A 25304-nucleotide genomic window follows, 5' to 3' on the forward strand; every position below is an offset into this window, starting at 1 on the left:
AAAGAAATATTCCTCTTTGTCATCAATAAATCCTCAGTATCTCACACAGCGTCTCCTACAACTAACTTTAAGTACGAGTTGAAGTAAATGACTTATATTACTGTCAGCAGCAGCAACAAAATATTTTTAAACGCTTTCACTTGTTATTTCCTAGCCATGTTATGATTACAGGTAGTGGGAAAATGCTACTGCAAAGGGTCTAGCAGGCAATTCTTACAGAAGTGCTAAAATAATCATGGAGCCTAGGAAACTAAAGTTTTTAAAATTTCCCAGTTCATTCCGGTGTGTAACAAAATTTTAAAACCACAAAACCATCAGACTGAATGAACTTGAAGCTCTCTCTTCCAGCTCTAACAAGCAAATGATTCTTGACTTTATCTTGCGTAACAATTTTCCAATTTTCTGCAACAGACTTTATCTTTAAATGTAATACATGATATGAATAAGTTTGGTTTTATTAGAAAACACAGAACTGCTAAGTTTAGGGTCCAAATTAAAAGAAATATCTGACTAGTTTCTACTGTTTCTTGAGCTGGATTTTGCTTTAACTTATATGGCATCAGCACAGTTATTCAGTGACATGATCATAACTGCTCAATAAACATTTACTGAACCCCAGATTTTTACTCTAAAGGAAATGAGAATCCACCAAAAGGATTTAGCGATTGAATAGTGATCAACTTTCCACCTTTCAAAGAAATACTGGCTCTGGTATTTAAAAAATGGTTTAGAGGAGGATGACAAAAAATCCAGTAAGAAAACTGCCACAGTAATCCAGGCAAGCATCTGTGGGGCCTTGATCTCTAGGAGCAGCCAAGTGACAGTAAAACATTTACTAAAATGCTAACGTTAAAAAAAACAATAGCAGCCCTGGTCAATGCGTCTCAGTCTACTGGGGCATTGTCCCGTAAATCAAAAAGTCGCAGGGTTGATTCCCAGTCAGGGGACATGCTTTGATTGTGGGTTGGTTCTCCAGCTAGAGCATCGGCAAGGGGCAACCAATCAGTATTTCTCCTATCAATGTTTCTCTCCCTCTCTCCCTCTCCTCTCCTCTAAAATCAATAAGCATGTCCTACTGTGAGGATAAAACAAAAACAAAAAATTTATGAGCAAAATAATAGAAATAAATTAGATGTTTATTTTAAGAAATACAAAACTATTACAGATAGCAAAAAGACGAGTGATAGGAAGAACCAGAAAAGATCATTTGGAGAATTAAAGAACAAAAAAAGGGGAGGGGAGAAATAATAAAGACAGGCATAAAAGGAAACCTAGAAAGAGGAAAAGTGGACAAAAAGTGAGCTTCTGGAATATATTTAAACAGCTTATCATGCCCTGACTGGTGTGGCTCAGTGGGTTGGGCACTGTCCCACAAACTGAAAGGTTGCTATTTCGATTCCCAGTCAGGGCTCACATCTGGGTTGCAGGCCCCCAGCTGGGGGCACATGAGAAGCAACTGGTTGATGTTCCTCGCATATCAATGTTTCTCTCCCTCTCTTTCTTCCTCCCTTCCCCTTCCTCAATAAATAAAATCTTTTTGAAAAAGAAAAAAAATAAACAGCGTGTCATGTTGTTAGGTATTTGACCAGTAAAAATGAGAGTAAACTATCATCTGTTATGACTGTTTAGAAAATCAGTTAGCTCAATCTCAACTGTTTAAAATGTTAGAATCTGGTATTCCTGAATCCACATATCCACCAGCACACAAGGATTTTTTTTTTTTTTTTTTTTTTTAACGGTATGTATGAGACCAAGCGTCCCTGGCTGCTAGAGAAGTATGGCAGACAGGTATAGTTAAGAAACAACTTTATTTTGAGCAGGGGGAACGACAACACAGCACTTAACAGCTATATTGTAGTTTGAATCCTGCTTTAGGATTTTTTTTTTTAATCTCTGCCAAAGAATATCCATTTGTAATCGTTTGGTATGTGGTACTAATCTTAAAGAGACAGCATTTGTCTTAATTCTTTCCAAGAAAAAAACATCTTGATGTGTGACTTTCAGCCATTATCTACATACCAAAAATTACCTATTGTGCTTTCCTTTTTTTGCCAGTAGAATCATGTGTTGGATACTGGCAAAATTTAACAATCTAAATTATCTCCAACAACACTACTTGCATAGGGAAAACTTGCTGTTTTTTTAAAAAGACGTTCTCTAAAAAAAGGGATATATTTTTCTAATATGTTGAGTTCTAACTGTCTCTAAACTCCTAACTGGCAACTTAAATAGTAACAGATGTCAGTAGGAACTATAAATGAACCTCAAGAAAAAGAAATCATAACCCATCTACATGAACCCACTTTACCTTGCCTCATCAGCATTAACTGGTGCTCGTGCCTGGCCGCTTCCATTTCTGCCTCCAGCTTCTCTTTGGCCTCTCTTATGTTTCTGTCAACCTGCTCACGCTGCTGCTTCTCCATTTCATCAAGAGCCTTCCATCGAGATGCATACTCAAATTCAAACGTCCCAGGCTGAGCGAAACGTGGTGGCTGTTCCCGTTCCCTAAGTTTATATTTAAAAAGAGACAGAAATGTATGTTTAAATGTTAAAACAGCTAAAAATAACAACCATTCACTGAGCCTTTACAATGTTCATGGCACTTTGTCAGTCAATACTCTACATGAGTTGCCTCATGGCAATACTGCGATGAGGATTTTAGTAAGTCTGAGTTTGAGAATCTGTCCAAGGATGAGCAACTAATAAGCAATGGAACCAGGATTCAAAACTAGACAATTGAATGCTACAACCTGTACTCCTCTAATTATCACCTCCAATAAGGCCTTTCTGGTATTCAATCAACAAACAATGTTACATAAGGCAACCTGCAACAGATGAATCAAATGTGCTCCCTGCCACCTATAATCATTCTTTTCTATAAGTGGTAACTTTTACGCTCAGTAGTAAAAGCAGGGATAATTTATTAAATTTTATGTACCAGGTTAATTGGTTAGGCCCAAAAATAAAGACCTAACTTCTGTAATTGTAGTTATTTGATAAATACTTGTTTCCCTTGCTATACTGTATACACAATAAAGACAGGAATGTCTGTTAATGGCTGTACCTCAAGTACCCACCACAGTATCTGGCATGTTGTATACATTTAATATTTCTTAAATAAATGTTAAGCTAACAAATAACCTAAACCTCTTTAAAAATATACTTGTAGGAAAATACCTGAAATGCAAAGAAATTTTCAATTATATTTGCCTATCATAGCTTCAATTAGAAAGTACTGGTAAGAACACAATCCCTACCCCACCAATAAAAGTATATATGCCTTGCATCCATAAACTTTAACTTTTCTTTGGCGGTGGGGAGGGGAATATGGGTGGGTGAGTAGGACAAAGTTAGGAGAAAACCACAGAGGCTGTCACAGAGGAAAAGGCACAGTAACAAGAAACAGCGTCAAGGATAACCAGAGGTATAAATCAAAATTAACCATGATCTAGGTAGTTTAACCCTAAAAAACAGACTTGTATTTTGTTCTTTTTAAAGCACTCACCAGGAAAGGGAAAGGAATAGGTGGATCTACCACCTAGTGGCTTTTTGAAAGAATTGTTTATTAGTCAGTAGTTCCTAAGTCAGACACTGATGATAATAACAAGTATTAAAAATCCTTTTTTCTCCGAAGAGAAACACTTTTGAAACAATATGGATTTGAGGGGTTAGAAATGATTTGAATGATGGTTCTTGTGCTTTGTGAACATTTCCTTCTGAATATAACCCCCAAGTAGTAAAACTGGGACTATATATAACAAGATCTTATAGGTTTGCTGGGACAGCTGACTCACTATATAAACAAATATTGTCTATAAATTCCATTTCTTATAACTGCTGATAATTCCATTTCTTATAACCCTTATAATTCCAGTTCTCTAATTCCTAAATACGAAAGTATACTCAATTTCAAATTTGTAATGATAGGTCATAACCAGAAAAAAAAAGTCAAGGGAACAAGATATCATAGTAAGTCTTTTAAAAATAGTATGAAAGAGATTTAAATGGCTATGAATTACAACTGATTACTACTAATCCTGCTTCCCTGCAATAATTTATTTCTTTGCTTCCAAGACACACTCTGCTGGCTGTCCACCCTACTCCAATGACTGCTCTCACTCAGTCTTTGCCGATTCCTTCTGATCTTCCCAAGCTCTATATACTGGCGTATTCCAGGGTTCAGTCCTTTGACACAGTTTTCTATTAAATGAGACAGCTCATCTAAAATTCAGATGAAAATCCAACTACTGAGTCGCTATTCCACCGGAATGTTCAAAAGGCCTCTCAAACTTAACATGTCCAAAACAGAGTTCGTAATCTTCCTCCACCAATCTGCTCCTCCTACAGGAGTTTCCAAAACATTAGTAATTTCCACATGCTGAACTGTTTCTCCCATATGCCCATTATCATTCAGCAAAATCCAAAGTCTACTTTCAAACTATATCCTGAATCTCACCACTTCGCACTATTACCATTATAACTACTATTCAATGTCCACAGGCTCCAGAACTTATCTCCCCAGCTCTACCCTTGATCCTTTATAAGCTACCCTAAAAACAAAGCCAGCAAGTTCCTGTTAAACTTAAGTCACTGCTTTGTTCCTTTCTCATAAAATACAAACGCCAAAATCAGATGGAATGTGTGCAAAACCTAATAATCTGCACTCCTCTCAATGTCACTCTCTACGTCATCCCTACTATTTCTCCCTTACTCACCATACTCCAGCTGAACCAGCCTCTTTACTGTTCCCAGATGCCAGACAGAGTCCTCTCCACTTCTGCAAGCTGTACAGCCAGCTTCTCTCCCAACCCCCTTCAAGCTGTCTCCATCATATATTACTGTCTCAGGTAGGCTTTCCTAATCGCATGTAAAAGAGCCATAGTCCTCTGCTCCCCAGCTCTCACTTTTCCCCATCTTTTCACCAACCCCCTTACCACCCTACCCACCATGACTTCCTAGTCTATTGTGTTCACTGACACATCTTTAGCACTAGGTATAGAGCACCTACTCTTGTCATTTGAATTACTGAATGAAAAAACATTCAACTTTACTAAAAGAATGCTAATTAAAATAACGTGCATAAAATACCATTTTGAATACAGACTATTAAATCTTAAAATCCTAACATCCATTTGTCAGAAGAAAAATACTTCTATACAAACACCAATGAGAATAAACTGATACAATATTCCTGGAGAACCATTTGTCATTATCAGTCAACTTTAAATATGCATGCTTTGTGATCTAAGCCTTTATACCTCACTTTAGTGGTTCTCTAAATAGTACTTCTCACTACTTAATATATGTTTTATAATCTTCGGTTCATTATTTGTACTTTTTTTATTTTTTGTTCTTATTTTCTATTTTATGGTTCATTATTTATCGTATGTATTCACCACCAGAAATGTAAACATCGTGAGAACAAGAACAGTGCCAAGCTGCACTGGTAGCACCTAGAACGGTGCCTGGCACAAATGCATTCCAATGTTTGTTCAATTCATGTTACAGTTTATTATGATAAATAAGTAAATAGTTAAAATGTATACATACAGGCAACATTAAAAGTTGTATCATACTGAATGAAAAGCAACTGGTAAAATAATATACAACATTTTGCCAAGTTATTTCTATAGGACCTCCCCACTCAACCTCCCTGCAAGTCTCCTTTTTAATTTATACCTGAATCATAGTAATTAAAGAAACATTTTCATAATATGTAGATTTCATTGTTACTCTAGCATAAAAATTACTGCCAGTCTCCTCCTACCTATAGACTCTGCCAGTTATAAAAGTATACTTTTCTAAGTATTCAGTTGATGTTTCAACCATATAAAGAAAATTAGCATTCCATGTAGACCAAGCCACTCTAAGAATCAGATTATATGAACGAACAGAACATCTTATAAGTCAACAATACTTGAAAACAAATGTGATATAATAAATATCCTTGATGGCACATATCTAAAACATCTTTATTGCCCTGGCCGGTATGGCTCAGTTGGTTGGAGCACTGTCCCATAACTGAAAGGCTGTGGGTTCAATTCCCGGTCAGGGCACATACCTAGGTTCTGCTTTCAGTTCCAGGTCCAAATGAGTGCTAGAGGGAAGCAATTAATGATGCTCTTTCGCATTGATGTTTCTCTCTCCCTTCTTCTCTAAAAAAGCAATGAAAAAAATATCCTCGGATGAGAATAAAAAATATATATCTTTATTAATAAAATCTTACTTATGATATTGTTGAGTTTTCTGCATTAACTTCTCGGGCAAGCCATCTTCATCATCAAACTGCTCCATTGGCTCCACAATGACTGGACGTGGGGTCCTGGATAGGTAAAAAAGCATTAATAAGAATTTAAGGTCTAGAATTAATATTCTCCTAGCAATTTTTTAAGATTTTATTTATTTATTTTTAGAGAGAGGGGAAGGGGGGGGAGAGAGAGACGGAGAGGAACATCAGTGTGTGGTTGCCTCTGCAGAGCCTCCTACTGGGGACCTGGCCTGCAACCCAGGGATGTGCCCTGACTGGGAATTGAACCAGCAACCCTTTGGTTCACAGGCTGGCACTCAATCCACTGAGTCACACCAGCCAGGGTTCTCCCAGCAATTTTTTATAATTCCAAGATACATGCTTGGCAAATGTCCCTCAATGAAAAGTTCTCAGACGTTATCATGTATACTCATAAAATCAGTCAGTTAGCATTTGCTGTGCCACAGATGAACAGCAAAATCAGACTAAGATGAATCCTTGTTTCTAGAGTAGTTTATTCAAGATGACAGAAAAGTAAACCAACTATGAACCTTTGTAACCACTGTAGTTAACCTTCGCAAAGTACAAAAGATAAGTACCTAACTCATTTTTTATGTATGTTGTGTCATGTTCCTGTATCCCATGACCTAAAACTCCCATCTCCACCCACTTCCCAGCCTCTTTCTGTTATCTAACCAGTCTTGTTCAGAAAAGTCTTTCTTAAACCTAAAATGAGACCTAAAAGATATCAGCTAGGCCAAAGGGAAGGAGGGTGAGTCAGAAGATATAACATATTCAAGAAGCAAGTCGAGGGGAGAAGGAAGTCAAGAAGAATAGAAAAAAATGTAAACTATAATTGAAAAAAAATTTTTAATTAAAAAAAGTGGAAGATGAAAGATATGACTTAAGAACGCTCCTTCTTTACCATTTTCCTAAAGAAACTATAAAACTTACAATTCACCCTCCACCCCAACTTCCCTGGAGAGGGGTGAACTTCCCCTAGTAGTTTTAACACTTCATTTATGTTCTCACAACTAGTTGCTGGAGGAAGCAAGTGTGTCCTGTATGACTGAAAAAGTAGGGACTCCAGGAAGCTTACACCGGGTTTCCTCCAGACTTCAACCCATATGCATTTTTCCTGTGCTGATGATTGTGCTGTGTTCTTCCATTGTAACAAATCTTAGTCAGGATCCAGTTGGTATGGCTCAGTGGAGTGTGCGCCAGCCTGTGAATCAAACGGCTGCTGGTTTGATTCCCAGTCAGGACACATGCCTGGGTTGCAGACCATGTCCCCAGTAGCGGGTGCTCAAGAGGCAACCACACATTGATGTTTCTGTCTCCCTCCCTTCTCCTCTTTAAAAACAAAAAAATAAAATAAAATCTTTAAAAAAAAAATCTTATGTGGGAGACTACACATGCTGAGGCCTGAGTCTTTCTACTAAACCACCAAACCCTGAGGTGATCTTGAAACCACCCCTCTCCCTGTTTCATCCCCAATACACCTGAAAGTACATTAATCAAATACAACTTCTGACATATTCATGTTTTTATTTTCAATCAGTTTATTAACACAAACTTGGATTAGAGTATACCTCTTGTTTTGTGTCCTTTCTTTTATTTGCTAAATAAATGTCTTACTTGAAAAAGTTTTAGAACAGTTGTTAAATAGCCTATGTGTATAGCTGAATGCTCTGCCATAAACAAACGTGGAGTTTGTAACTTTAGTTTTGTTTGTATTTTTATTGAGATATAATTCACATACCATAAAATTCACCCTTTTAAAGTGTACAGTTCAGTGGTTTTTAGTATGTACAACCATCACCACAGTGTAATCCCAAAATACATTTTTTTAATTGATCCTAGAGAGAGGGAGCGGGGAGAGAAAAATATTGACCTGTTGCTCCATGTATTTACACATATACTGGTTGATTCTTGTATGTGTCTTGACTAGGGGTCAAACTTGCAACCTTCATATCTGGACGATGCTATAACCACCTTAACTACCTGGCCAAGGCCAAAACATTTTCATCATCCTGAAAAGGAACCCAAAATCATTAGAAGCCAATTCCTCATTCCCTTTCCTCTGAGCCTTTGGCAGCTACTAGTCTCTATGGCATACGCTACTTTTAAAAAATTTTATCTTCATGAATGTTGCATTTTCTGGTGTCATAAAATTTTCTTAAGAAAATTAACTGCATACTAATCCACTATAAGTATAATCAACTTGACCAATTCTATATTAAGAAATTTAGATTTCTCCAATATTTTGTTATTAGAAATAAAGCGATAAACCATATATACAACACCAAACCTTTCAGTCAAAATATTTACTTCAAGTACACCTCAATTATTGTATCAATGAGTCAAAGAATCTTAAGGTTTTTATACCCAGTACCTAAATCCCTTCCAAAAACAAAATGACCCACTTCCATTATCACCAGGAGTTACAAAAACACTCATGTGGCTTCACTTTCATTCACTGGGTATTTTATTTATTTATTTAATTTTTACATTAACAGAAATTTATTTTCTCACAATGCTAGAGCATGGAAGTCCAAAGTCCAAGACCAAGTCAGCAATGTTGGTTTCTCCTAAGACCTGGGCTCTTCTCCCTGTGTCCTCACATTCACTGGGTATTTTTAATTCTTTACCAATATAACAGATTAAAAAAAAAAAAAAGAAGGCCTTGGTTGGGCGGCTCATTTAGTTGGAGTGTCATCAACACCAAAAGGGTGCCAGTTAAACTCTCGGTCAGTGCACATACCTACGTTGTGAGTCTGATCCCCAATTGGGGCATGTATGGAGGCAACCAATAGATGTTTCTATTTCTCTCTCCGCGCCCCCTTCCTCTCTCTCTAAAATCAATTGAAAGCATGTCTTCAGGTAAGTACTCGAAACACAAGTTTATTCTTGTTATTTATTATCATATTTTCCATGTGAACAACTATAAAGCTACTTTTGCCCTACCCTGTATTTTCATGTAACCTGCAGTATCTTTAAATACAAAAAAAGCTAGATCAAGAAAAATTGAACTAGTGAGCACCTGTCATTGCTGTGCAGCTCTAAGGCATAAGCACCTCTAATGGTCTAGTTGTAATTCTAATGTTTAACAATGTGGACGTACCCATTATCATCAGAGATAAAAGTGTCTCATCAGCCCCCCATTTTTCTATTTCTTGTAGTTTCAAAACAGCATTAATACAGAATTTACACATACTTTTGCAATGTGTCAATCATTATACTGTACAACTGTATAATCCATATGTAATATACAGCAGTTTATGACAATGTAAAGGAATTTTAAAGAGAATTTTTGATTACACAAGACATCTACATTTAGAAACTAAATCCCTATGCTGCTAATCCTATAAATCACTTGAATTATCACAGATCTCTTGAGATGCAGTTACTCCATCCATAAATATTTCATTACTTAAGTACCAACACTTTATTTGGGGCCAGGAATACAAGGGTAAACAAAATAACTCCTAAAATCTTCTAAGAGACAAAAAAAAAAAAAAAGTAAACAAAATGATCATTTTAAGAAACATCAGAAAGAGTAACAGTATGCCCACTTTAGAAAAAGTGCCCACTTTAGAAAAGGCACTCAAGAAAACCTCTCCATGAAATGACGTTTCAGCTGAGACCCACTAATCAAACAGCAGGGAAAAGAGCATCCTGAACTCCATGAAAAAGTTTAGCTAAGAAAGTCTCTGAGCGTGGACTCTACAGAAATAAACCACTCCATCCGTACCACAAGATAAAAAGGATTTAGCTTCCAATAAAACGTCACTACTTACTAGCTGTGCAATGTTAAGCAAATTACTTAGCATCTCTAAGGCAGTTTTCCCACCTGACACATGCGACAAATAATAACCAGTGTTGTTGTGGAAATCTAAGCGATCACGATTAAGAAATACCTGACAGACAGCGCTGGCTGGTGTGGCTCAGTGGATTGAGTGCCGGCCTACAAACCAAAAGGTCGCCAGTTCAATTCCCAGTCGGGGAACATGCCTAGGTCGCGGGGCGGGTCCCCAGTGGGGAGTGTGCAAGAGGCAACGGATTAATGTATCTCTCACACACCCATGTTTCTCGCCTTCTTTCTCTCTTCCCCTCTCTCTAAAAATAGGTAAATCTTTAATTTTAAAAAAAGGTATCTGACAGATTATAAAATATTCAACACCACCTTGGCCATATGGCTCAGTTAGTTGGTTGGGCTTCCTCCTGCAAAGCAAAGCAAAAGGTCACCAGTTCAATTCCTGGTTAGGGCACATGCCTGGGTTGCAGGCATGGTCCCTGGTCAGGGCACATGCAAAGAGACAACCAAGTAATATTTCTCTCCTCTTTCTCCCTACTGTCCCTCTCTCTAAATAAATAAATAAAATCTTTAAAAAATAGATATTCAACATCTTCCCCATTCCACTAAAATTGTTTCTGGATATGGCCAGCTCAGTCAGTCAGAGGGTCATCCCAACAGGCCAGGGTTGCAGATTCAATCCCCAGTCAGGGTGCATACAGGAATCAACCTATTAATGCATGAAGGATCAGAATAACAAATCAATGTTTCTCTCAACTTGACAAATGTATTTTTAAAAGTTGTTTATAAATTATTCTAAAAGCTACCTGTAAGAAATGATTAAATATTTACTAAATACCTAGCTATGGCTTTAAAAAACACCAATTAACCAAAGCTAGCAGTGGAAAAAAATTTACCAATCACACACATGCCCACTGTTTTTGTTCCTTCCTTCCTTCATTCATTAAAAAATTATAAGCTTACTATGTGGCCAGGATCTACTAAAATATACATGTTTGGCCATGACTTCTATGGCTCAGTCGGTTGGGCATCATTCTGCAAACAGGAAGGTCACTGGTTTGATTCCTGGTCAGGGCACATGCCTGGATGGCGGGCTAGGTGCTCAGTGGGGAGCCTACGAGAGGCAAGCAATTGATGTTTCTCTCCCTCTCTTTCTCCCTCTCTTCTCCTCTCTTTAAAATAAGTGCAATCTTAAAAAAAAACAAAAAACAAAAAAAAAAAACAGGTGCTGAACTTAACTGAGGCTCTGCCCTCATGAAGCTTATATTTTACCGCAGAGGAAGACATACAAGTTAAAACAGTAAGTGCTCTAAAGAAAAATAAATTGGAGAGTAAAGCATCACTGACAGAGGGAATGGTTATTTTAATTTAAAACAGTCAGCTTCTCTGAGGAGGTAACATCTTAGTAAAATGTGAAAAAAAATAGAAGAGCAAGCAAGGCCTGTCATGATCTGGAGAAAATTCTCTAAGGAAAGCAAATAACACCAAAGACTCATAGAGAACAAGTTGGCTGTGATGTAAAACAGGTGACATGGCACAAATGCTTAACTATCTGAAACAAACTGAAAAATGCCCTAAAAATCCCCAAACTAAGCTGCTGGCCAGGAAGTAAGTCTTTTTTTTTTTTTTAAACATTGTCTTTGTATCTAATTCCCCAAACTCTAAAACAGCTGAATGATCCCAAGCAATAGCAAAGTAAGTACCAGGGTCAGGCACAGCTTCAGAGATAAAAGGAATCAATGCACTAATCAAACAAAAAACTTTTACACCAAATCTAGTCTGAAGACTAAGGATGAACATCAAGAACTTCATGGGCAAACTGAAAGAAAGGCATGTTAACATGGTAACAGGTTTAATGACTATTTTAATTTCGTATTATTTTTAAGTATATGGAGAGAGATACTGTGAAGATGTCAATTTCCCCCAAATGAGCAGTAGGCAGAATGTAATTCCAATTAAAAGCCCAGAATGTCTTCTTAATTGACAAACTGATTTCTTTTTTTCTTTTCTTTTTAATGATTTTATTTTTTAGAGAAGAGAAAGGGAGGAAGAAAGAGAGGGAGAAACATTCTGTTGCCTCTTGCATGCTCCCAACTGGGAACCTGGCTCACAATCCAAGCACATACCCTGACTGGGATGAAACAGTGACCTTTTGGTTCCCACGCCAGAGCTCAAGCGAGATAAACTGATTTTAAAATCAGTAAGGTTATAAAAAGAAACAATAATAACCAGAACAATTTGCCCTCATTGGTGGAGCTCTTGGGAGTATTCCGGCAAACAGCAAGGTCTCCAGCTTGATTTCTGGTCAAGGCACACGCCAGAGTTACAGGCCAGTTCCCCAGATGGGGACGCGCAAGAATCAAATAATATTTCACACATAAGTGTCTCTCTCCCTCTCTTTCTCCCTCCTTTCTTCTCTCCCTAAAAGTAAACAAAATAAAAGTATTTTTTAAAAATTAAAAAGTAGCCCCGGCTGGTATAGCTGAGTGAATTGACCGCCGGCCTGCAGACTAAAAGACCGCCTGTTTGTTCCTAGTCAGGACACATGCCTGGGTTGTGGGCTGTCTAGGTTGGAGGCATGTGAAAGGCAGCCCATCCATGTTTCTTTCACACACACCGATGTTTTTCTCCCTCTCTGCCCCTCTCTCTAAAAATAAATAAATAAGACCTTTAAAAAATAAAAAAGAACCAGAACAATTTGAAAAAAGTATGACATAGGATGATACCACCTGATTTCAAAGCTTAGACTAAAGAAAGTACAACACAGGTATGAAGATATACTGATCAATGAAACAGAAAACAGTGCAGATTTTTTCCCCAAGTGTTTGATAAAGGTAACAAAGGAGAAGTTTGGTTTTTTTCCTCCAATTAACGTTGCTAAAATAATTAGATCCTTTTATGAAAAAAAAATTACTTGTTACCTTATATCACACTCAAAATGGACCACAGGTATAAATTAATAAGCTATAAAATTTCTCAAGAACCCTGGCCAACATGGCTCAGTTGGCTGGGAATCGTCCTGCTAAAAACGTCGCAGATTCAATTCCGGGCCAGGGCACATGCATGGGTTCAATCCCCAGTCAAAGGTACATACAGCAGGCAAAATTGATCGATGTTTCTCTCTCAATCGATGTTTCTCTCCCAATCGATGCTTCTCTCCCTGTCTTTCTACCTCCCTTCTCTGCTCTCCAAAAACAACAAAAACAATTTTTTAAATTTTCTCAAGAAAACATGAGAAATGATTTATTACCTTAGGAAAGGCAATGATTTCACACAAGAATACAAAAAGCACAAACATTAAAACAAAAAAAATTGATGTTAGGCTTCACAAAACAAAACTTTCTACTCTTTGTGGAACACTAATGAAGAAAATTAAAAAGCCACAGACTGGGAGAAATAGTCATAATACACACTGTACCCATATTTGTTAATACACTAAGACAAACCACCCAATGAAAAATTAGGCAAAAACTGTCAACACATTTTACAAAAATATAATAGCTAAAAAGCACATGAAAAGTTTTTCATCCTTAGTCGTTAGGAATATAAAATGTTTAATGTAGCCTCTTTCTTTTTTAACCCTCACCCAAGGATGTGTATGAATTTCGGAGGGGGTGGGAAGACAGACACTGATGTGAGAAACATTAATCAGTTGCCTCTGTTCATAACACAACTGGTAATCAAACCTGCAATCTAGGTATGTGCCCTGACCAGGTATCAAACCCACAACCTTTTCATACATAGGATGATATTCCAACCAATCAAGTCACCCTGCCAAGACAAGAATATAAAATTTAAACCGCAATAGACACACCTACACTCAGAGGATCTAAGAAATGAAGGCTCTCAAATGTTGGTAAGGATATGGAGCAACCAGAACTTTCTCAGTCACTGCTGGTGAGTGTGTTAAATGATACAAACCATTTTAGAAGAGTTCGGCAATTTCTTATAAAGTTGAATATACAGCCATTTACCACTAAATATTATCCAAGACACATGAAAGCATAATGTTCACAAGAAGCCTTCCACACAACTGTCAATAGTTGAATCAACTCAGATGTCCACCCAAAAGTCACTGGACAAACTGTAGTAATGACCCCATGATGGAATACAACTCAGCCATAAAAAGGAACAAAACAGAGTCCAGATAATATAGCTCAGTTGCTTGGGCATCAGCCCACGAACCAAAAGGTCACCAGCTCAATTCCCAGTCAGGGCATACATGCCTCAGTTGCATCAAAGTTGCCTGAGTTGAAAGAAAGGGATGTTTCTCTCCCTTTCTTTCTCCCTCCCTTCCCCTCTCTCTAAAATCAAAAATACTGTTTTTTTTTTAAAAAAAAGGAACAAAATACGAACACAATGTTATGCTAAGCAAAATAAATCAGACACAAAGGAGTACATAATATGTTATTTCATTTACATAAAATACTAGAAAAGACATGCCCTGGCTGGTGTGGCTCAGTGGACTGAATGCTGGCCTGTGAACCAAAGGGTCATAGGTTCGATTCCCAGTCAGGGCGCATGCCTGGGTTGCAGGCCAGGTCCCTAGTTGGGGGCATGCGAGAGGAAACCAATTGATATGTGTCTTGCACATCAGTGTTTCTCTCCCTTACTTCCCCTCTTTCTAAAAATAAATAAAATCTTTTAAAAAATAAAATAAATTAAAAAATAAATTAGAAAAGACAAAACTAATTTACAGTAACAGAAAGATCAATAGCTGCCTAGGACAGGGATAAGGAACAGGGAATAAATACAAAAGGCACAAAGGAATTTTTGTTGGATGGTGGAAATATTCTTTATCTTAATTGTGGTGGTAGGTTGTGTGACTATACACACATCTGCTAAAACTCATTGTTTTAGCCCTAGCTGGTGTGGCTCAGTGGATTGAGTACCTGCAAACCAGAGTTGCCAGTTCAGTTCCCAGTATAGGGTGCTTGCCTGGGTTGCAGGCCAGGACCTCAGTAGGGGGTATACAAGATGCAACCACACATAAATGTTTCCCTCCCTCTTTCTCCCTCCCTTCCCTTCTCTAAGAAATATATAAATTTAAAAAATAAAATCTTTAAAAACAGAAAGTTCTAAAAAAACCTTCACTGTTTTAAAATTGGGTGTATTTTAATATATGTAAATTATACCTCAATAAAGTCGATTAAAATGTCATTATTTAAATAAAGACATACCTTGTTTATTGTACTTCATAAACACTATATTTTTAACAAACTAAAGGCTGCTAGCAACCCTATGTTGGGCAATATATCAGCGCCATTTCTCCAACAGCATTTGCTTTTTTTATCAATAAAGTATTTTTTAAATTAGAGGATGTACATTTTTTTAACATGCTACTGTACACTTAATAGACTACAATATAGTGTAAACATAACTTTTACATGCACTAGGAAACCCAAAAATTTCATGTGACTTGCTTTATCACCAAATTCGCTTTATCGTAGTGGTCTAGAATTTAACCCACAATATCTCCTATATTCCTGTATGAAATTTTGCTTTGCATATAACAGACATTCAGTAAATTAAATGAAAACCATAATAAGAAACATTCCTGAGACACAAGTATGAATCAATAAACTCCAGTTGAAAGAAAGTATAACCCTGATTCCTAGAGGGACACAGAAACTCCTTATTTATATTCACTGAATATTTACTCACCATCTACTTACCACATGCTAAGACAGTATGAACTACAGACAGAAGGAAAGACAGAATTCCAGAACAGAGAGAAACCTATTATGTAACTGCCTAGAAAAATGACAAAATGTTTAAAACTTACGTTGTTAGCAAGAACGCCCCATCACCACATCTTTCCAGAGCCTTTCGTGCAGGAGGTTTTGCTGCAAATTCTACAAAACCTTTTCCTGTAGCTCTACCACGATCATCCACAACCACAACGGCTTTCTCTACTGGACCAAACTGGGAAAATGCTTGCTCTAGAAGCTCATTGGAAACAACTGGAGAAAGGTTCTTGACAGTTAGGGCTGCTCCATGTGTAGCAAAACGAATTCGGAGAGGTCTGCTCTTCAAAATGGTGCCATCCAGCTCTGCTTTTGCAATTTCAGCCAGTGTTCTGGATTCCTTTTCAGGAGAAAAAAATCACTTTTAAAAGATGATACCAACAGAAAAATTGTAAATAGTAGTCTGTTTCTAGGGAGATTAGCTAGTCATCTGGGTAGCTTTAGTAAATAACTGATAGAATCACTTTGTTTTTGTGTCTTTCAACTTTGGTATATAACATGCATTTTATTAATTATTTGATGTAATTTTAAACATTCTGAGTACAAAGTCCCAACCTCAATGTCCTATTAAAAAGCCATCACTTTGCCCTGGCTGGGTGGCTCAGTTGGTTGGAGCTCCGTCCCATGCACCAATAGACTGCAGGTTCAATCCCAAATCCGAGCACAAAACTAGGCTGCAGGTTCTATCCACTGTCAGGGTTCATCCAGGAGGTAAATGATTGCTGTTTCTCTCTAAAATCAATTTAAATTTTACACACACACACACACACACACCCTCCATCCCCTCAGGTAAGGATTAAAAAAAAAAGCCATCGCTTAAAGATTATCTGCTGATAAACAAATTACAAATTATTAGATACTCAAATAATATTTTTTAAAATCTACATATATTAAAAGAAATACATTGGGGAAGGAGGTATAAGGGGACTAAAGGGTAATGGAAAAAATACAATAAAGATGAAATCAAAAATAAAAATAAATAAAAGAAATACGTAATTATTTTTCAATACCAAGTACCAGTTACTAGAAACCAGTGTTTAAACAAAATTCTCTATGCACTCCAAGTTTTTGATATTTATTTATCTTTTTTTAAATGACTTGTAGAGGAGGGGGTGTGGGAGAGAAAAAGAAAATTGATTCATTCATTGGTTGATTCTTGTATGTGTCCTGACAAGGGATCAAACTTGTAACCTGGTTGTATTGGGACAACGCTCTAACCAACTGCGCTACTCGGCCAGGGACATTATACCTTAATAAAAATAAGAGCTCTCAAATGTCAGACAAATCCTTTCTTTTTTATGTCCATTTCTTTTCTATATTATCTGTGAAAACTACTATCAGGTGTTGTTAATCACTTCTCCAGGAATACTTTCAAAGGATACACATTTCTCACCATTACATTTGAGAAGTGTGCACGCGCGTGCGCACACACACACTCATGGGCTCTACGAGTTCTCTCCATTTCATAAAGAAGCAAGTGCTCAAGCACTTATAAACTAGAAAATATGTTCACTGCTGAAACCCCAGGATAAGAGAATTTCTTCTTGAATTCAAAGGTATAGAATACAGGCATCTAAAACAATAATACAACAAACTGTATTTATTACAAAAATGTAATATTTCTATATTACAAAAATGTAATTTTCAATATTAGTGATCACAAACTTGGGACCTGCTTGACGATTTTAAACAATTATCAAAAGGGCTGCTGCATAATTAGGGTTATCATGTGGGGACTTGTTTGCTTATCTGTGGAAGATATCACAAAAATTACATTTAAGTAATAAAGTAATAATAAAGGTATAGTGTTTTTGTTTTAACTGTCCAGAGACTTTAAAAGAGGCTTTTTATGCATAGTATGCATTCTTAAGAAGAGTACAAATACATTATCTTATGAAAAAAGTCTTAAGGTCACAAGAGCCCTTCTTTATTCAATCCCTAAATTGTTCATAACAGCTTTAAAATACTGCACTTATGTAAAAAATCTACAGAATATTACAAAGAAAAATGAATCTAACCTTTTCACAGATATTCAAAATGGCCACTTTGTTTTTAACTCTTAATAGCAGTAGTCCCAGTAAATATTCAATGAATATCCAACAAGGGACAGGTACTATATACCTAATAAATCATAACCCAACAACTCTGAGAGGCAGATTTTAGGAATGGAGTCTTGAATTAAAATGTTGCTGGGTATAATTGGGAATGGGAAGGGACATAAGGAAATTTCATGAGATAATGATAATGTTCTGTAACTTGATAAGAGTCTGAGTTAAACAGACTGATGTAATTGTCTAAAATCACACACTTAAAAGTTGAAAATTTCACTGTATGTAGATTTCAAATACCTCAAAAAATAATACTGGACTTTAATAAGCATGCTGGAGTTTTATTTAAGAGGCATAAACTGATGAATGATGGAGAGAGATGAAGAGGTATGTGAAAAAAACATACAGCAATATTTAACTGTAGAATCAAGATGGTGGGTTATGCATATATACACGATCTGTCTCAAATCTTTTACAACAAAATGTTTGGGGACAGGAGGATAGAGCGCGTAAAGTGGATTCTGTAAAATCAAAGGGTATTTCTAGTGGGAATCACCTTGTCAGATTTAGTCAAATTCACTCACAATGTCTTTCTCTGTTTCCCCAGTGGAAGCAAGAAACCTCAATTTTTGTTAAATCACATAATTTTTTACTGTTAGAAATAAATTCAATTTTTAATGCTTTTTGGCCAAAGGAAAATGTTCACATTGTCAGGAACTTTCAATGTCCTAATCCTTTTATTTAAGTTTATACTGTTCCTTGTTTTAAATGGTTCTACATCAGAGTTTTTTAACCTGGGCACCACTGACATCATGGGCAAGATAAATTCTTGTTGTGTGGGGACTGTCCTGTGCAGTAGATCCAAACCCCTGTTTTGACAACCAAGTATACCTCCTGACAGTCCAACATCCTCTGGGAAGCAAAACTACCCCATTTGACAACCACTGGTCTAGATGTGTACTGAAGTATGTGTACTAATTAAAAATATGTATTATCCTCACCAACAGTCTTATAAAGTAGGTTTTGTTTCACACACTGCAAATGCTGACCTAAATGTATTCACAAGTCACAATCTCCACCAATACACCATAAACCCCACCTTCCAGCTGGTGTCCCTGCATCACTCTTAAGTAAAAAGTAAAACTACAGGTTCTTAACTGAAAGGAATAAAAAAAATAAAAACAAGAAACTAAGTGACCATCCAAGATAGAGACTGCCTGAACTAGGGTTGGGGTGTCCAGTCCATGGCCCACGATGGCTATGAGTGCGATCTAACACAAAACCATAAATTTACTTAAAACACTACTTAGTTTTATTACTTAGAAATGTACATTTTCTATATTAGTGATCACAAACTTGGGACCTGCTCGATGATTTTAAACAATTATCTAAAGGGGTGCTGCATAATGAGGGTTACATGTGAGGACTTTTTTGCTTATCTGTGGTGACAGATATCACAAAAAGTATGCGAGAACCGTTTTTTTTTTTTTTGCTTATCAGTTTTCCTAAGTGTCTGTGTATTTAATACATGGCCCAAGACAACTCTTCTTCCAGTGTGGCCCAGAGACGCCAAAAGGCTGGACACCCCTCAACTAGGGTCTATTGATTACCACAGGACCCATCCCAAAGGCTCTTTCCAAAACACATGTTCTTTTCTCTCACTGTTTATTAGTGGTTAAATTCCCCACTGCAAGAGTATTAAATAAGTACACGGAAATCCACTAATGCAAAATGGAAAGTCTTTAAGGTGATCAATAGAAAGTTGATTAAATAACTTGCAGTACATTCATACCGTGAAATACTGTCATTAAAAAGAATCTAATGACACAAAAAGATATAATAAATGAAAAGCTGAAAATCACAATACAATGTGTATAGTATCCTTTTATTTTTAGGGAAAAATATACAAAGGTTAACAGTGATCATGTTTAGTAAGTATATGAGGGGAGGGAAGATCTTTCACTAGTGTAAAACTGTAATTAAAGGAACTTCCCTGAAATAAAAGATGACTTTGAAATCATATGCTGAACACGTTTACTAAGTACCTTTTGCATTGTCTTCTCTAATTAACATTTGAACATTCTGGCCCTGGCTGGTGTGGCTCAGTAGACTGAGTACCAGCCTGTGAACCAAAGGGTCGCCCGTTCAATTCCCAGACAGGGCACATGCCTGGGTTGAGGGCCAGGTCCTCAGTAGAGGCAATTATGAGAAGCAACCACACTGATGTTTCCGTCCCTCTCTTTCTCCCTCTCTTTCCCTCTCTCTGAAAATAAATAAAATCTTTTAAAAACAATTGAACATTCTGTAAAAAAGCATACATTATTTCACAACTAAATCTAAGCCCTGGCTGGTGTGGCTCAATGGACTGAGCATCAGCCTGCAGACCTAAACAGTCACCAGTCTGATTCCTGGTCAGGGCACAAGCCTGGGTTGCCAGCCAAGTCCACGTCTGCAGGCGTGCGAGGGGCAACCCATTGACATTTCTCTTGGGGACATGCAAACCAACCTATGTTTCTCTCCTTTTATCCCTCCTTTCCCTCTCTCAAAAAAATAAATGAATCTTTTTTAAAAAATCAAAATCACGAGGGGAAGTGGTTTAGTCCCCCATAACTAAGTAAAGGTAAATTCAGTTGACTTCTAATTCTTTAATTAGAAAAATGGTTCTGAAACCTTACCATCAAAAGAACACCAGAAACGGCTGGAACCCAATCCCAAAACTTCTAACTCAGTAGATCTACAAAAGGGGCCCTAGTATTTGCATTTCTAACAAATTTCCAATTAACTGATTATTGAGGTGAGACAAATTTTGAGATGGTATAAGGTAAGCACTGCTAGCATGAATAGTAGGAGAAATAACTTAGGTGGCCTTCTGCTTACACCAAGAAGAGATTTGAAGCATTTGGACAGGGACCACAGTTCTGTGAATCACAGCTCCAGAAATTCAGACTACTAAAGCTAAAAGTAGGAGATGGGGTAATAAAAGCAGAAAACAAGTTCAGGTGAAAAACCATCTTTAACTACATTAAATTAGTTTTAAAATGCACTACAACTTTTGAGTTAATATATCCAATCTAAGTTGGCAGTAACCAGTCAAAACGTAAGAGGAAGCTGTTGGATCTAACATTCCACAAAAATGGGTCCAAAATACACACAGTCTATTTCAACCCTAATGTACCAGAGCCTCACCCTATGGATTAGACCCTCACTACAAGGAAGTGCCACTTAAATTCTCTTCCCTACCCTTGCCAGCTAGTTCAATTGGTTAGAGCATCATCACAATACACCAAGGTTGCAGGTTCATTCTCCAGTCAGAGAACAAACAACAAGCAATCAATGAATGCATAAATAAGTGGGTACAACAGTACAACGGTTCGTTCCTTCTTTCCCTCTTTCCCCTCCCTCCCTCTCTCTCACAAATCAGTAAGTACAATTTTTTAAATTCTTTTCTCTACCGTTACATACCTGTAATATGCTAACCCTACACCACCTCAAAAATGTCTCACCTAATCAATGAACTGCAAAACTACAGCTACCATTCCAAGAAAATTTATTTGCATTTAAAATTACTAAACAAGTAAAAAGTATTTCTAAAAATACAAATCTTATCAAGCTATCACTATTTTAGAGCCACTACACCCCCCCCTATACACACAAGACTACAGCCACTATGCCATTACTTACATTCAAATCAGGCATACACTACGATTTTCCTAAACAGGAAAAAAAAAAAAAAAAGGAATAGCTCAAAAATATTTAAACCTTTTAAATTTACTTATTAATCACAGAGCTCGGGTTAAACGGTAAAGTTAATCCATAAAGTCAAATTTTGTAAACCAAATTCTAATTTCCAGCTGACAAATTTTTAATATTCTTACACAAAAATTTAGGGTAGTAGGTTTGGAGGAGCACATCCCAAAGAAGCAACATAACAGCAGCCCTTCTCACCTTACCATTTCATAATCTCATAGTTTGTTTTTTTTTAAAGAAAGAAAAGCAATGAGCTCTGCTGTCCAATGTAGTAGCCACTAGCTACATGTGACTATTTAAGAAGATATAAAACTTAGCCCTTACTCAGTTGGTTGGGCTTAACTCCGCAAAGCCAAAGGTCACTGGATTCCTGCTCAGGTCACATGCCTGAGTTGGGGTTTGGTCTAGGTTGGGGGAGCACACAAGAGGCAACCTGTGAATGTTTCTCTCCCACACTGACGTTTCTCTCCCTCTCTCTCCCTCCTTTCCTCTCTTTAAAAATAAATAAAATGTATATAAATAAGTAAACTTTAAAACTCCTCAGTCACAACAGCCATATTTTAATTAGTAAACAATCACGTATGTCTAGTGGCTACTATATTAGCACAGACACAAAGCATTCCCATCACTGCAGAAAGTCCTATTGCACAGCTTTAATAAAGGATTATTAACTTTAAAGATATGAAAGGAAAAGATGTCTCCACATCAATAAAATGTTTACTGGGTTATTTGTAAGTGTAAGACTTCCAAAAGAGGGAAATGCAGCCCTAATGATTCTACCAGAATGTCAACTTCAGCATAAACCAAGATAATGCCAGAGGCTGAAGATTTCAAAAAGGTTAAATACCACGTTTTTGGAAGAGTTTACTGAAAGTTGTCTATAATACTTTATTGTAGAAACCTAACTTCCTTTATTTTAAGAAAACTTCTGAATACATATCTAGTTTAAAAAAATTTACCACGTGACAGGCTGGTTCTCTGATGTCCAAAACATAAGTGCATTTCGAATTTTATGTTGAAAATGCACTGGTTAAGAAAATTTCCATGTCTCATTAATACCGTAGGAAGATTTCCCCTTCTCTTGAGGCCGTTTAGATGTTCAAATGTCCTCCCTGAAAAGTAGTGTCATTTAATCGCAATCAATTTTCTCTACATAATAAAATTTGTCTTCACTATTCATTGAGAACCCAGTATTAAAAACTAAAGTTCCAATAGGAAAGCTTCCACAAATTACCATGACGGTAAAATCTGAGGGTCAACCCGACAACACACATACTTGTGTAAAAATGCCTCCCTCCAAGATAGATATTTTGTTGGGAAAGAAAATATCCAGCATCTAAATATGAATTACAACAGTGCTGTAAAACAGACACTGATGGAATTCACCAGAAAGCACAGAAAAACACCATGTAGATGATACTGTGTCGTAAACGCTCACCGTTCACTCTTCAAAAAATATACAGAGGAGGCACAAATTGTGTATCCTATTGAATAACTTTCTAAGATTCAAATTAATAATGAGTAAATATATAGCATCCTAGTATTAAAACCTGGAAGTATTAAAACAGTATGTAATTCCGAAAGGTCTTAACCTCCCGAATGTTGGTGGCGACACATTATATTGGATAGAGTAATTCAGCACAGTCCCAACACTGCGGAGTGTAGGATAAATGCGGGCTGCGCTGAGGCGAAGCACGGTGAGAAATAACGGGGTTTACCGTTAAATGCTTTACGGTCTGGCGGAAGCCAAAGGGGCGATTTGGATAATTTTATAGGAAGAAAGTCCGCTAGGCGGGCCTTTGTGCCCAATGAGACTTCCGGTAAGGCCGGAGTTCCCGTTCCCAATTCTTTCCCATTCATTCTCCTTCCAAACCCACTCTGCCTGGCCTCGGAGTTGCTACCCTGCTGGTTCCCCGTATCAGCAATCACAACCAGCAGGGCAGGGCTAACCGCCAGCAAGGTCGGCTGCTCAGAACCTCGGACGACCCGCTCCCGCCCCACACTCACCAAGCGGATGAAGCCGAAACCACGGTCGCGGTTGATAAAGACCTCGCTAGGCTCGCCATAACGCTCGAAGAGCCGCTTGAAGTCCTCCTCCGTGATATCGGTGGGCAGGTTGCCCACGAAGAGGCGGCAGCGCTGCGTGTACGTCTTCTCGCCCGGCTTGAGGAAGCTCTTGATGTCGATGGTGAAACCCACCTCCTCGTCCGGGCGCTCCTCCACGGGCGCGGGCGCGGGAGGCGCCGTCTCCCCAGCTAGCGCGAGCGCCATGGCGGCCGCCGGCTCGCTCTCCCCCGCCGCCGATTCAAGAGCGCGCAGGCGGGCCGGGTTTTTCTCAATTCGGACTTGCTTCAGGTTTCCCCTCAACATCATCGGAGGGCTTCGCCTCGGACCCGGAGCCAACCCTAGAGATATGTCTGTGGCTCCGTGCCTCCTGATGATGATGGTACTGGAAAGGCGAAAGCTAAAGAAAAGCAGGAGATCGCTGAGGCACCAGCACTGCCCGGCCCACCTCACGGCCGCGGCCGCTGAACGTTCAAAATGGCGCTGTCTCCAGCCGCAGTTGGAACAGACGCAAACCGCAAGCCCCGCCCCTACGCAAACGCCCGCGCCGCAGCCAACGCGCCTGCGCAGTCTTGGCGCCAACGCACCTGAGCTACCGTGCTTCTCTGCCTACAGCTTGACCAGTGCTTTTTTTACAGAGCTGCATTTAGGTCAGTCAAGTACAGTTTCCCAATCCCCTACGATAGCAGGAATTCTTCATTGTACAGCTAGGGAAAATTGTGCAATATGTGCAGCAGTGTGTTAAAATATGATATTTTATGTAAATATCCAACTCAATTTTCAGCGACTACTGCAAAATGAAAACTTGCACATTTTATACACAGCTTTTAATAACAGCATATTTCCCAATAATTAAAACAAGTAGAAACACGTTTTGCCTGTTTCAAGAGCAAAGTTTTTATTATATCTCCTAATAAGACACTCCAATTGTATAAAAACCATGCCTATGAAAGTAACACAACCAGCCCCAGAACTCCTATGGAACTACTCTATGACAAGAATCCTCAAAAGTTTTCTGTAAAAGGCCTGACTGCAAAAATTTTAAGATCTGAGAACTATACCAATGTCTACCAAAATATTCAGTGCTGTCCTCCACTGCTCCTGGTACATGGTAAGTCTTCAGTGAGTGTAAAGAAAAAGAATTCACAGTCACTGCAAAACAGTTCAACAGTTTCTCATAAAGTTAAATAAAGGATGACTTTAGAACAGAAACCCCACTCCTAACTATTTAGCCAAATGAAATAAAAACTTGTATTCACACAAAAACCTATATGCAAATGTTTAAAGGGGCTTTTGTTGTTATCTGCAAAAAAAACTGAAGGGTTTTTGTTGTGATCAGCAAAAAAATGGAAATAACCAAAATGTCCCACTGGTAAATGAATAAACAGTGGTACATTCACATAATAGAATATACTACATAATAAAAAAAATAAACAACTAATCCAGCCCTAGCCAGGTAGCCCTGTTGGATAGAGCATTCCCCCAGTATGCCATGGTTCTGGGGTTTATCCCTGGTCAGGGCACATACAAGAATCAAGCAATGAATGCATCAATAACTGAAGCAACAAATCAGTGTTTCCCTCTTCCTCTCTCTCTTTTCCTTCCTCCCTCCCTCCCTCTCTCTCAAAATCAAT

The 25304-nt window shown here is 37.8% G+C and overlaps 1 protein-coding gene and 1 non-coding gene across 3 annotated transcripts in view; both read right to left on the minus strand.

The window, feature by feature from the left end:
- PSPC1 (paraspeckle component 1) overlaps positions 1-24154 on the minus strand; it is a 62377-nt gene extending 38223 nt beyond the window's left edge. For both annotated transcript variants that reach the window (XM_054577466.1, XM_054577465.1), the window contains exons 1-4: positions 23614-24154; positions 15850-16151; positions 6227-6322; positions 2309-2505 (exon numbers count right to left, since the gene is read on the minus strand). In XM_054577466.1, coding sequence (XP_054433441.1) covers positions 2309-2505; positions 6227-6322; positions 15850-16151; positions 23614-23979 — 961 coding nt within the window. In that variant the 5' untranslated portion in view covers positions 23980-24154. The remainder of the gene's footprint in view (positions 1-2308; positions 2506-6226; positions 6323-15849; positions 16152-23613) is intronic.
- LOC129073814 (small nucleolar RNA SNORA63) lies at positions 1741-1872 on the minus strand. Its single transcript, XR_008529473.1, has one exon. It is a non-coding gene; the product is annotated as a small nucleolar RNA SNORA63 (small nucleolar RNA).
- Positions 24155-25304: the final 1150 nt, after the last annotated feature.

Source organism: Pteronotus mesoamericanus, unplaced genomic scaffold (assembly GCF_021234165.1).
Source record: "Pteronotus mesoamericanus isolate MK-2021 breed Mesoamerican mustached bat unplaced genomic scaffold, CSHL_Meso_final contig_433, whole genome shotgun sequence".
NCBI lineage: Eukaryota > Metazoa > Chordata > Mammalia > Chiroptera > Mormoopidae > Pteronotus > Pteronotus mesoamericanus.